Source organism: Mirounga angustirostris, unplaced genomic scaffold, assembly GCF_029215605.1.
Source record: "Mirounga angustirostris isolate CCGP_5_RB_7025 unplaced genomic scaffold, mMirAng1.0.hap1 SCAF_1, whole genome shotgun sequence".
Lineage (NCBI taxonomy): Eukaryota > Metazoa > Chordata > Mammalia > Carnivora > Phocidae > Mirounga > Mirounga angustirostris.
The window spans coordinates 117833581-117847062 of NW_026991709.1; the positions used below are offsets into that span (position 1 = coordinate 117833581).

Consider the following 13482-nt stretch of genomic DNA (forward strand, 5'->3'; position numbering starts at 1 on the left):
AGGTCCTGGAATCAAGCCCCACATCGGGCTGCCTGCTCAGCGAAGAGCCTGCTTCTCCCTCTCCCTCTGTTGCTCCCCCTGCTTGTGCTCACTCTGTGTCTGTCTCTCGCTCTGTGTCAAATAAACAAATTAAATCTTAAAGAAAAAAAAATTCTAAGAATTAATAAGGAAAAGACAATTCAGTAGGAAAAAAATGGGGAAAAGACATGAAGAGGCATTCCCAAAAGAAGAACGCTGCACAGTGAATAAATCTTTGAAAAGAATGTAAATTGGTACAGCAACTTTGGAAATCAGCTTGGCATTATCTAACAAAGTTGAAAATGGGCATATATCCTGTGACCTCGCATGGAGCATGTACCCTCCCCTCCTGGTGTGCCCACTAAAGTTACTTTTGCCCATGTGCACCACAAGACGTATACAAGAATATTCTTAGCAATACTGTTTGTAGTGGAGGGCAGAGGAAATAAGCCTAATGTTTATCAACAAAAGAACAGTTAAATCGTGTTCTAGTTCACACAATGCAGCAGTGGAAAGCAGTGGATGAATCTCACAGTTACAACGTTGAGTGTGAAAAAATAACAGAAAAATACATACCGTACCCTTGCATTTATACGAAGTTTGAAAGTATGCAAACCTATACAGTATATTGCTTGGTGGTGCATAGGTATTGGTAAGTCTATCGGTAAAGGAAAGGATAAACACAAAACTCAGGGTAGTGATTGCCTCCGTGAAGGCAGGGGGGATGCACTGATAGCTGTTGAGCACCTCTCACTTCTGAGGAGTTTGCCTGGAATAGTTTGACAGCCAGCCTACCGACCAACACTTTCGCCAGAGGAATATTTTTTCATAGAGTACTTCTGGGATGGGGCAGTGCGGAAAATGAGAAAACCTATTTGAAATGGGGGGTAAAAGCCTGACTAGAAGGAGGAGTGTTGTGGTTGGTGAGATCACCTCATCATCCCTGTGTCTTGTTCAGTGCAGTTATATCAATACCATTGGATTGAGTTCAAAAATATTTATTAAACCCCAGCCATGTGGTGGGCACTCTGTTAGGTAGCGGGATATAAAGATAAATAAAAAACGCCAAGATAAGTAGTGGGAGGGGTGAAACAAGGCAGCTGGTGAATTGGCAAAGGAATGTCCTGTGTGGGTTTCTGACAAGGAGTCCTTCGGTCCAGTTGGGACAAGTGGTGAGGTTGGAGAAGTTTTTGGGAGGAGCTTAGTCTTGAAAGAAGAGTTGCAGTTGGTCATAGGCGGAAGGGAGGACTCATTCCAAGTAGAAGGAGCTCCATCAACAGAGGTACACAGAATATGCTATTCTGGAGCCCAAACCTTGAGTTGGGGCCTAGAGAGAGAGAGGAGGCAGGAGTGCTGAGCAGGGTTCCACACCCTGCAGACACGGGAGACTTTAGGGTGCACTTAGGCAGGAAATGACAGGACCAGTGCCTTAGAATCTCCATCCCTGACAAGATGAGCAGAGAGGCTGGTTAGAACGCTGTGGCAGGGGGTCCAGGTGAAGTCGAGGAGGTAGGGAAGGATGGTAGAGATGGAGAGGAGGAGGTGGATCAAGAAATGTTCAGGACACAAGATTGGCAGGGTATGGTGTTGGCTGGCCGTAGGGATTGAAGAAGAGGAAGGCTGGGATGACAAAGCAGAGACAGCTAACACAGCTAGCTCTGTAAGACCAAACAGCATCCTCCACCCTTCCCAGGATCTGCCAGCATGGAATGAATCCAAGTTCGATTTCCTCTTGCCTTTCTAGTGATTTGTAACATTAATTTGCAGATGCAACACATGGCCCTCAGAACATTTATGGCACTGTGATTCTTTCACATTCATGCTAAAGCTCAGTAGCAGCATAACAAAAATATGTCTTTGTTACTAAAATACTCCTCCTTGAGAAAATTCAATTTCCAATTTAACGCTCCCAAGATTAGCTCATAGAAAAGGTATTAGATGATCACTATAATTGTAACATCGTGCCCAGAAGGCTGACCTGATTAGGTCTTGGGGTTTCCTTTGCTGCTTATAATAAGTGCTTTTTGTAATTTTATCATTTAAACAAGTTTAATGTATTTTATTTGTAATTGTAGTGGGGTATTGTGTTTCATGCACATTGTATTTATTTAATGGAATGTGTTTTCAAAAGCAAGACAGAATATTTCTGATAAAGGCTTGATTCTCAATGATCTCCATCACTTTTGTGACCAGGATGCTAAATGTAGGTCACAAAGCTCACATTTAGGTTTGTCCCATCCCTTGGCTCAGAAGATTATACACTTCAGGACAGAGAAGATCCTGCAGTTTTCTAACTGGTCTGGTCAAGTACATATCTACCTCCCCCACCAACACACACACAAACGTTCTCACTCAAAGTAGCTGATAGGTGGGGAAAAAATGGAGTTACCTCATTATTTGCTGCCCACTGATGCCTAAGATGTGGTTCGGCTGGGGGCCCCTGGGTGGCTCAGTTGGGTTAAGCGACTGCCTTTGGCTCAGGTCATGATCCTGGAGTCCCGGGATCGAGTTCCGCATTGGGCTCCCTGCTCCGCAGGGAGTCTCCTTCTCCCTCTGACCCTCCCCCCTCTCATGCTTTCTCTCTATCATTCTCTCTCTCTCAATTAAAAAAAAAAAAAAGTGGGTCAGCTGAGAAGATGCCTCAATAATGTTTAGTCAAACCACCAATTAACTCAGTTAAATAACCTTTTCAGTTTTTTTTTCCACTTCTGAATTAGTCTTTTTTTTTTTTTTAAAGATTTTTTATTTATTTATTTGACAGAGAGACAGCGAGAGCAGGAACACAAGCAGGGGGAGTGGGAGAGGGAGAAGGAGAAGCAGGCTTCCCGCCGAGCAGGGAGCCCGATGCGGGGCTCGATCCCAGGACCCTGGGATCGTGACCTGAGCCGAAGGCAGACGCTTAACGACTGAGCCACCCAGGCGCCCCTGAATTAGTCTTTTAATAGAATTAGCCGCACAGTATTTTTAACCATTGCTTAAATAATAATAGAAAAAGTTCAAATGAAACTCTTTTATGTAATAGTTATCCCCTAAGACTTACGAGTGCTTCTGAGCCTCAGTTATTGTCACCACTAAATCTTTAGTGCCAGCTAACCAGCAAGCCCCTAAAATAGCTTTAAAATTAGAGTTCTCCATGATGCTGTTCATAACCACCAAAGCCATCGCTTTCTCTCTCTCCTTCACAGCATTCCGCTACCGAGATTATAAACAGAAATGTTTCCATTTCAGGCATGCATCAGAGCTTTCGTTAAAAATGAAATGGAAGTCCCGCCTTTCTTATCCCCTGGTGACCAGCCCGCTGAGATGATCCCTCTGGCTGAGTCTTCACAGGGTGTGGGAATTTGTTCATCAGATTTCTCCATCTGACTCTCTCTGGCCAGCATCCCTAGCTCCCCGGCCAGCTCAAATCCAGAGTCTTAGTCAAAAGAAGCAGTGTGGTTCCCACGTCAGGCCAAATGCTAAGGTGCTCGTGAAGAACCAGCCACAGCTTCCATGTTTACATTGGTCCCGATGTCTCCCTGGTCCTAGGTTCAAATCCTGACTCCCCTACATACTAGCTCTAGGGCCCTGGGCAAATCACTTGAACTCTCTGAACTTCACTTGTCTTTTCGGGAAGAAAGGGATAATAATAGGGTTGCCGTGAAGGTAGAATTCGAGAGTTCACATAAAGCACAGTGGTGAACTGAGCAAACACGCAGTAAATGTTAGCTAGTAGCATTAATACTGAGCAGATTGAGACTTTTGCCTTTTGAAGTATTTTAACTTTTAAGGTTACACATATCAATCTATTATCAAAAATTAATGGAAAGCAGAATTCTCCATTTCAGAGGGATGCCACTTAAAAACATTTTTGTTAATGTTTTTCTTCTTTTAGGCCAATTGTATCTGAGAGAAATGAACTTCTCATTCAGTTTTTATCAGACTTAAGTTTAACTGCAGATGGGTTTATTGGTCACTATAAATTCAGGCCAAAAAAACTGCCTACAACTACAGCACCACCTGTTACCACCACATTCCCTGTAACCACAGGTGAGTCTTTTGTTTTGATGTTCGTGCACAAACTTCAGGAGTGTAAGAAAAATTCTTTTGAGGTAGGAAAAAAAAAAATTAAAACAAAGATACTTGAAACTAAAATAAGTTAAATAAGATGAAAACGTATCTAAGAGAATAATACGACTCCATTAATGAAAGAAAAGTATAAGGTGTAAAAAATGTTTATAAGCAAATAATTTTTGTCATCTAAGAAAATTATGACCACTTAAAAAATACTAGGAACCCTGGTATATAGGCACAGATCATTTTAAGCCCAATTTTTCTTTTCTGTACTTATAAAAATTATGGCTTTCTTTTTATTACATAGAATTGTAGTATTTTAGATTGAAGTTCTAGGGCCTTGATACTTGTCCATTTTCACATCTGCCAGGTTTTTGGGTTTTGTTTTTGTTTTGCTTCACTCTGAAATGGGTTGTGCAAAATACATTTTTTTTCTCCCAAATTGGGGTAAATCAAACAAAAATATTCAGTGTGTTGTAGAAGCCAGTTGGGAAACTCTGGTCTGAGGCATGACCTAAGAAATGGAGAGGCAAGAGTGGAGCCCCGTGCCGAGTCTCTACATCCTGTCAGCTTCACCCACTGAGAGTTCAGGCATCAGATCTCAAAATCTAAATCTGGGAGAATTTAGAAAAAAGTGGGAATGAAGGATCTGAAGTTAAGACACAAGATAGGTTGAAAATGAGCCCCGCTTTATTGCCCACCATTTTCTGCTTGCACCCAAAGTAGGCCTGACCTGAGTGCAGGCACTTCCAGAAAGGGCTGATTTTTCTGAGCACTCCACAAGTATGCCACCTTGTGGCCTAGACATGTACTGCCTAATATTAAAGCAGTACTTCTTATTTCTCCAGCTCCTCTCAGGGGACACTGATGTCCTTATTCTTTCCAGTGAATTAACTGGCTCCCTAGATTTTTATCTTCAGTCCTAAACTTTCTCTGAAATTGCAAACATCTAATTATCTCCTAAGGTTTTGTGACTGCTAACCACTTAAATTAAAACATATCAAACTCAACTCATTTTTATCACACTATTTTCTGCCTTAAATCTGCTTCTTCACTGCTTTCCCAAGTATGGTCCACAGCATTAGTAGATCATCCTTGAGCTCCCCTATCTTACCTCCCCACGGTATGCCCCACTCCACACACACAAAGCAGACCATGTCTCCCACTTGAATTCATGGTCTACACTTGTGCTATCCAATACCGTAGCCACTAGGGGACCCTTGAAATGTGGCTAGTGACGCGGAGGACTTGAATTTTAATTTAATTAAATGTAAGAAGCCTCTTGTGGCTAGTGGCTACCAGAATGGGCAGCACGGGAGTCAGACTCCTTCATGCCATGTATAAGACCCTTCACGTGTTGTACTAGCCTCTCTTTCTAGCTCCATCTTTAGGTCCTACCACCTCTCTCCTTATGCTTCTAAGTATTTTAGAGTATTAGGATTTTATCCTAAGTGTGGGGGAAACTGTCGATGGATTTAGGCAAAGTTCAGGATTAGATTCTCACTTCGTGGAGGTCACTCTGGTCACTGTGAGGTGAATGGATGGTAGGGTCCAGAGATCACAGGTGCTTGTGGTTGTCCAGGTGAACTGTGCAATGACAGAAATACAGAGAGAGTCAAGAAATGATGACTATAGTGCAAGCCAGGGGCCTTGGGAGATACTGACAGGTCTTTCATTGGTGATTAATTGGACTAGAGAGATCAGGGGGGTGCTTGGCTTGCACAGCTCTGGGGATGATGAGACCATTCACTGAAGCAGAGAACCAGTTCTAGGGGTAGAGTCATTAGTTAAGCTGTGGCTTGTTGGGTTTGAGGTGTCTGTGAGACACTCAAGTGGACTAGTCAAGTCCAGTTTGATCCGTGGCCTCCTCCAGAAGAGATTTCAGCAAGAGATTTACATTTGAGAATCATCAACATATACCTGGTTGACGCCGTGATCCAGAATGAGGTCACCTAAGGAGGGGTTAGGGGAGAAAGGAGAAGGGCTGGAATTCAATCTCTAGAAACTCCCAACTTTTTAAAAAGGAGGATATACTAGCAAAGGAGACTGAAAAGATAAGAGCTTGAAGGAGAGACAGCTACATTGGATGTTAGGATGTCTAAATTTGAGAGCTTGGTGATGAAGGACGAGCAGGAAGACATGTGAGCCTGGGACTGAGTGATGGAGACAGGGCAGAGGGAACGTCTGGGAAGGATGGAGCCACAGCACTGAGAGTGGTGGGGGGACCCGCCGAGATGGGCACAGGTGCATCTGGAGAGGAAGGGCCCGGGACCACCTGCCATGCAGGGAGTGCAGGGAGAGAGCAGACAGTGAGGTGAGAAGGTTCAGGGTGCTCTAATGATGACCTAAAACCAAAAGAGCAGGGATCTACCGATGGGAGGGAAGAAGCAGGGTGGGACACGCACCCAGTTTCCAGACTGATGTTCCGAGGTTGAGAAGAGCCGTTTCCAGTGTCCACGGAAAGCATGCTCTTTCATCAGACATGGAGAACCATTAATGCTGCTACTTTTTGACTCAGTTCATTAGGTAAAGTTAGGTCCCCAACTTCTGGAACCATGTTCCCTCTAAATGTTCTCTGAGCTCTTTGTCTTAAAAAAAAAAAAAATTATACACACACACAGATGCTATTATATGTATTTTAACATTAAATTGTACGTATTTTAATATTGTGATCCACTTGAGATCCTTTTTTGGAGTTAAGTATGGGTACAAATTAAGACTAAATAAATAAATTCACAGAAGAGTTCACAAAACATATCAGAAGGGCAATGTTACAATTGCAAAATCTTGCCCGGGGAGTACAATTCTGTTCCAGTTGTTGTTTAGTTCTTCCTAGCATATTGCCACATATAAGTGAATAATTAGCAAATATTTTGGAGACTTTTTTTTATTGATGATAATGGGAGTTAAATATTTTCATTTCGTTAACCCCCAGTTTCTCAGCGTTGGCAGCATTTACATTTTGGGCCAGCGAATGCTTTGCTGTGGGGAGCGGTTTCTTGTAGGATGTTTGGCCGCATGCCTGGTATCTACCCACTAGATGGCAGTAGCGACTCTTGCCGTGACAGCCACAGCTATTTGCGGGCCGGGCAAAATGTCACCCGAGGGCGAAAATCACCTTTGCTGAAGAACACCTTTGCTGTGTTTGCCTATTTCATTTTATTTTTAAATTAGTCAACTTCTCAGTTCTTAAGATCCTTATAGGCAATGATAGGCTCAAAATAAATGTTCAGTGATCGGTTACAGCTATTTACAGGTATAACACACTTTACGCATGAGCAGTGTTTCTCCAAACGTATACCACTCACATTTGGGCAGCTGTGTATTTTAAATGCACCCAGAAAGCTCCCTCTATCCTCAGGGGGAGCACCGTTGGATGCCTTTTGTAAAGTGAAGAATTAACCTGTATTTTCTGAGTTCTTATTTGTTGTACTGGGTTCTTCTAAGCAGGGCGCATGGAGACTGCATCTGGTTTTGGTGAGTGTTAGTTATATAGAAGGGAAGAAGAGAATAGGGCTAAATTTGGGTTATCTTTGATCGCAGGTTTAAAATTCAGCAGAGGGTATTGAGTTACCCTGAGGAAATTAGAGCAGTAGTTGGTAGCTTAAAGAATTTGTTTTGAATGTTTTCGAATGATTTCATTGCAATGACAGCTTGGTGGCTCAGGGAAATAAATAGAAATTTTAAATAGATGGATTCAGGTCTAAACACCAATCACGCTTGAATTCATTTTCCTGAATCTTATGTCTTTCTTCTTTGAATTTAGGTTTAAAACCCACAGTGGCCCTGTGTCAACAAAAGTGTAGACGGACGGGGACTCTGGAGAGCAATTATTGTTCAAGTAACTTTGGTAAGAAATAAAACCCCTCCTTTTCTCTTTAATCAGAAACTTGAGACTGCATGCTTAATCTCAAAGGAACCGCCATGAATGTGATGGTAAAGGGTCAGTTACACTCTTCATTTACCCAAGAAAAGATTTTCCTATACCCTAAGGTACGTTGACTAGTGCTGTTCAAAGTGTTAGAGTTCACAACTGAGAATAATATGTATACAGAAAATATGCTTTTTTTCACATAAACTTATCAGTTTGACTCCTGGAGTATGATACTGCTGCTTTGTGTATTCTGGCTGGCTCAGTGTTCTTGAAAAACCCTGTACCCTTTTTCTCACATATTTTTCATGTCCTGGGTATTTTTTCACACATCTGTAATTCCACTTAAGTAAATTAGAAACCAATCCAAGCTGGCCTTTCTCAGAAGAAATTCAAGTATTTCCTCTGTCATGTCCTTCCAAAGTACTAAATTAAAACTTGGGAACCTGAAATCTATTTGGAAATGCTTATAAATTGAAACCTGAGGAGATACTACCTAATGACTTAGAATTTCTAAGAGCTTTCTCCAATTTAAAAAAAAAAAAAAATGGCACTTTCTGTAAAAATCACTAAAGAGCAAGAGATACCAAGTTTAATTACGTGGGCTATTTTTAAAAGGGACATTGAAGAAAAGTCTTGTCAGGAAAAGAAAGTTGCTAAAACCTAAATACGTTACCCAGAATGAAGGGTCTCCCAGAAGAGGCTTGGCTTGCTTTTTCTGTGCCTGAAGGTGGTGACTCTCTGCAGCCCAGACGAACTATGTCGTAGCAAAGGTGTGAAGACACTGAAGAATCTAGGGCCCTAAGCCTTACTGGAGTTTGTGTGCTGAAATTCAAGTAACAGGCGTAAAAATGAAAACAAATTGCTGTCACATGCAGGCTAGTCTTCGGTGGGAGGCGCTTAAGGAAATCTCCCCCCATGTCCTTTGGCTCTAGACTAACATCTCCCTTGGCTCTAGACTAACATTGTGCAGTGAACACTGACCACCAGGAATCAAAGTAAGGCATGGTAAGAATTCTGATTTTATGGATTTTGCCTGCTACATAAGCAGTGACTTCTCACTTCATCCTGAAGGGTCGGGTCAGCCAAGTCCAAAACCTGATTTATTCCATTGTGACTCTCTTCCATGGCAAAATGACCAAATACTATCCCCGGTGGCCCACTGGCTCTCAGCCTGCATTGGTAACAGGGATAAGGCTCATAAAACATTCTCCCAATCCAAGTCCCGCACCACACAGAATTGTCACCCACAAAACACCAAAAGCATGTCTTTGAGAAATATAGCAGCCAGCCTTCCATGGCTCCGAAGTGAGACTCTTAACCTCTTACATCACGATGGAAGAAAGAGAGGGTTACATAATGAAAAGCAACTGAGTTTTGCTAGAGTTTTTTTTTTTTTTTTAATTTTATTTTTTTTAAGATTTTATTTATTTATTTGAGAGAGAGAGAATGAGAGACAGAGAACACGAGAGGGAAGAGGGCAGAGGGAGAAGCAGACCCCCTGCCGAGCAGGGAGCCCGATGTGGGACTTGATCCCGGGACTCCAGGATCATGACCTGAGCCGAAGGCAGTCGCTTAACCAACTGAGCCACCCAGGTGCCCTGGTTTGTTTTTTTTTTTAAAGCAAGAAAACATTACTTTGTTAAATGAGATATACAAGGTGGATAAGAAAGACCCAGAAAAAACACAGATATTTACTGATAATTAGAGATGGGGACCCATGGGATGAACCCGAGTTGAAGGAGAGAGGACAGCTAAAGAGCAAGGGGGAAAGACACAGAAAGGTAGGCACTCACCACACAGACAGGAAGACTCAGATCTTCATGGCTCAAACCCCTGTCATGCAACCCGAACTGTGTCTAAAAACTCAAGGTCTTATTGCGTATTCATAGGTGGAGGCTCATAAGCCTCTCCTTTACTTGGTAAATGGTCCCCATGTTGGATAAAACATTGTAAAGAGTTCCCACCTCAGCAACAGACTGCAGGGCAGGAGACATTTAGGTTTCTGTCCTGGGTATCAACACCTAGTAACCTGGGTAACATTATGGCTCCATGGCCTCTTTCTTTCCAACCTGAATTCTGGGGACAAATGTGCAGAATCAAATCCGACAGCTCTGTTATGGCCTTCTCTTGAACATTAAAATGTTACCCATCTGAAACTTAGAAGAACATACAATTATTTTCAGTTCTGCCTGCATTTGCCTTCGGGGCCATATTATTTCCACATGTTTTCTTTGGCAGTATTGGCCGGCACCGTGATCACAACTGTCACCCGAGGTGGAAGCTTGCATGCCACCGTCTCAATCATCAACATCTACAAAGAGGGAAATCTGGCAATTCAGCAGGCTGGCAAGAACATGAGTGCCAAGGTCACTGTGGTCTGCAAACAGTGCCCTCTCCTCAGGAGAGGTAAGTATGGAGGAAGACATTGGTCTTTCTTCTAGGGGAGATCGAGGACAGAGAAGGGAACGAGAGAGAGAGAGTCCAAGCAAGTCTCGGATCTTTCCATGCCCTGGTTGAGCAAGGGAAGTGAGATCAGGCTTAATCTGTTGTCCACTTTGGGTGTAGAAGGCAGGCCTTTGGAGTCAGGCAGAATGGGGCTCTGGTTCCAGTTCTTGTAACTTGTGGCAGAAGATGAGAGAGTGGAAATGATGAAAGATCCAAGAAGCATTTGAAGCTGGATCAACAAGGAACAGACACAGAAGGAGCAGTTCGGGGGGAAAGAGATTTTTAGCTATTGCACTTAAGGGGCCCATGCAAGTTTAGAGGAAGATATCCAGCAAGGAGCAGGGAATTCGGAGCTGAAGTTCAGAAGAGAGAGGTATATATGGCTACAATTAAAGATTTGGGTATCATTTGCAGATATAGAATCATCAAATCCACACATGGAAATCAGTTTAAGAGAAATTATGGAAAAGGGAAAGTTAAAAAAAGGAAAAAGTCCAGAGCCAGAGGTGCAGGATTTTTTTTTTTCACAAGTTCTTTAACTTATAAAAGTAATGTATGTTTATGGTTTTTGAAAAGTTTAAGGAAGTAAAGAAGGAAATAAAATAAAAAGTGAAGGCCTTTCCCTTTCCCCAGAGATACCATGAAAAGTTCCTTCTAGAAAGTTTCTATCTATAGAAAGCACACGTGTACACAGTTAGACAAATGAGATTGTGCTCTAATAGGTCTGCAACTTTCCCCACATGATGTGTGTAGACATCTTTCCACAAAAGACACATGTAGATAGATCTCTCTCTCTCTCTGGAATGGTAATAATGCCTGGTATTCCATTGGGTGATATACCATGATTTCTCTGTCCAATCCCAGCTCCTTCCTTTCCTCAGTCTTATTACAAACCTCTCCCACAACCAAACCAAACCATACACACACACACACACACACACACGAGAGATAGAGAGAGAGAGGGAGAGCCTAGAGGCCAGCAGCTTCACGTTGAGTCTTCAGAGGGGATAGCAAAGGCTCTGTAAGAGCTAACACTTCTCCCCCGCACTGCCAGGAGAAGCAGGTAACGTCCGTGGAGAAACTGAACTGCACGGTCTCACCACAATGCCGGCAGCCCAGCCTTGAGGAGGCGCCCACCTGCACAGCCCTCCAAGCTTGCAGAGGCTCAAGGTCACTATGAGGACAGTGGTAGCCCACAGAGGAAGGGTCATGCCAGAGAAAAGGACACACATATTTCTCTTATGACACACAGGAGAGAGGGAGAATAAGAGACGGTAATACACACCTCCTTTAGGACATTTTTCTCAGACAGTGTAGATCTTCAGAGTTGAATCCAAAATAGCTTGGGCCCCAGTCTAGGCCTAACTTAGCCAGACACACTGTTAAACAAACGAGTGTGTCTCTGACAGAAGTACTTCTTAGTACCTATTTGTTGCAAGGAACTGTGAGAGTGCAAATAGATGACGCACCCATGTCCTCAAGAAACGACCGTAGTATAAATGCTCGAGATGTTGAAAACAGTTCAAGTCGACCACAGCAGCAGAAGACAGTGGATCGTTAGTTGCCAAATGCCTGGGAATCCAGAAGCACTAGGGGACGATGAGAGGCCATCTGGGGATGACGTGTCCGGGAGCACAGAGGCCCCTTGAGGAAGGACAGCCTTCCACATGAACGCAGTGCATTGTGCACGGCAGACGCTCAGTCAATCCCCCAGGCCTACAGCAGCGCAGAGCAGGGCGTGACCGGATCTCCTCACTCCATCCATCTGCCTAGTGGTGGCAGAGCTGGGACATGTAACTTAGTTGAATTCAGATTTTTTTCTAATGAGAGGCTTAAACCGGACTTTATCCTGGATAGACAAAATGTATAGTTATACCATTTACAGATCATTTATCTAGAGGTAAGTTATAGTCTAAGTTGTATCAAAACAGTAGACATAGAGGGGCTCCTGGGTGGCTCAGTCGGTGAAGCGTCTGCCTTCGGCTCAGGTCATGATCCCAGGGTCCTGGGATCGAGCCCCATGTCGGGCTCCCTGCTCGGCGGGGAGACTGCTTCTCCCTCTCCCACTCCCCCTCCCTCCCGCTCATGTGCGCTCTCTCAAATAAATAAAGTCTTTAAAAATAATATTAAAAAGATAATACACATAGAGAAAAAATTTATATTCTCTTTTTTTTAGGTCTAAATTACATTATTATGGGCCAGGTGGGTGAAGATGGGCGAGGCAAAATCATGCCAGACAGCTTTATCATGATGTTCAAGACCAAGAATCAGAAGCTTCTGGATGCCTTGAAAGACAAGCAATGTTAATAGTGAACTGTGTCGATTTAAGTTGCATTCTGTCATTGCCTTTGAAAGATCTATATTTTTCTCTGTAGAAATTAAATATCGAGCATTCAGAAAGATTTACTCTTCACATGATGTAGGTATGAGACCTCCGATATCACTGGTGGAAGTTCTGGGTCTGCACCGAGAGGAACAGATGCGTGATTGAAAACCTGCAGACTTAGTGCGGTGACAGGAAACTGAATGTATCAAGCGTTCTCAGTGTGGAAGCAGTTTATTTATACATCTCTGTAAAAGGGTATTTTAGAAATAAGTTGTGTGAAGATGTAAAAAAGAGATTTTATAAGTGCAATATTTATAGTGATATTTGTTTTACCTTCAAGCATTTGCTCTGAGGTGTTATATTCTTCTCTTGCATTTTTTTAAGTCAGTGCTTAATAAAATATTTTTAAATGATTACATAGCAGCCATTAAACTTGTTTTTATAGAAAATGGAACACTGTAAAAAGGAACTTCCCTGCTTTTTTACATATCAGTTTGGCATCAATTTACACTTTGCTGAAAGAGTTAGCATTCCAAGACGAGATGGATCCAGTAATGTAAGTAGACTATAATTCTCTGGAGAATCAGAGAACGTTAGTGTTAGAATGGCATCCCTCAGGGATCTAGTTCACCTCCTTCATTTTGTAACAGAAATTGAAGCTCGGGTCTATTTAGTGACTCATCTAGAGCACACATCTCCCAAGAGACCCAGCTGGCACTCAAGCTCAGAAGTCCTGGCTCCAACCCAGTGCCCTCCCTGCCACCAG

General features: G+C 42.8%; 1 protein-coding gene across 1 annotated transcript in view; it reads left to right on the top strand.

The window, feature by feature from the left end:
- PCOLCE2 (procollagen C-endopeptidase enhancer 2) overlaps window positions 1-13132 on the top strand; it is a 70512-nt gene extending 57380 nt beyond the window's left edge. Inside the window, exons 6-9 of the mRNA XM_045870062.3 lie at window positions 3893-4047; window positions 7838-7921; window positions 10184-10351; window positions 12567-13132. Coding sequence (XP_045726018.1) covers window positions 3893-4047; window positions 7838-7921; window positions 10184-10351; window positions 12567-12697 — 538 coding nt within the window. The 3' untranslated portion in view covers window positions 12698-13132. The remainder of the gene's footprint in view (window positions 1-3892; window positions 4048-7837; window positions 7922-10183; window positions 10352-12566) is intronic.
- The last annotated feature ends 350 nt before the right edge of the window (window positions 13133-13482 follow it).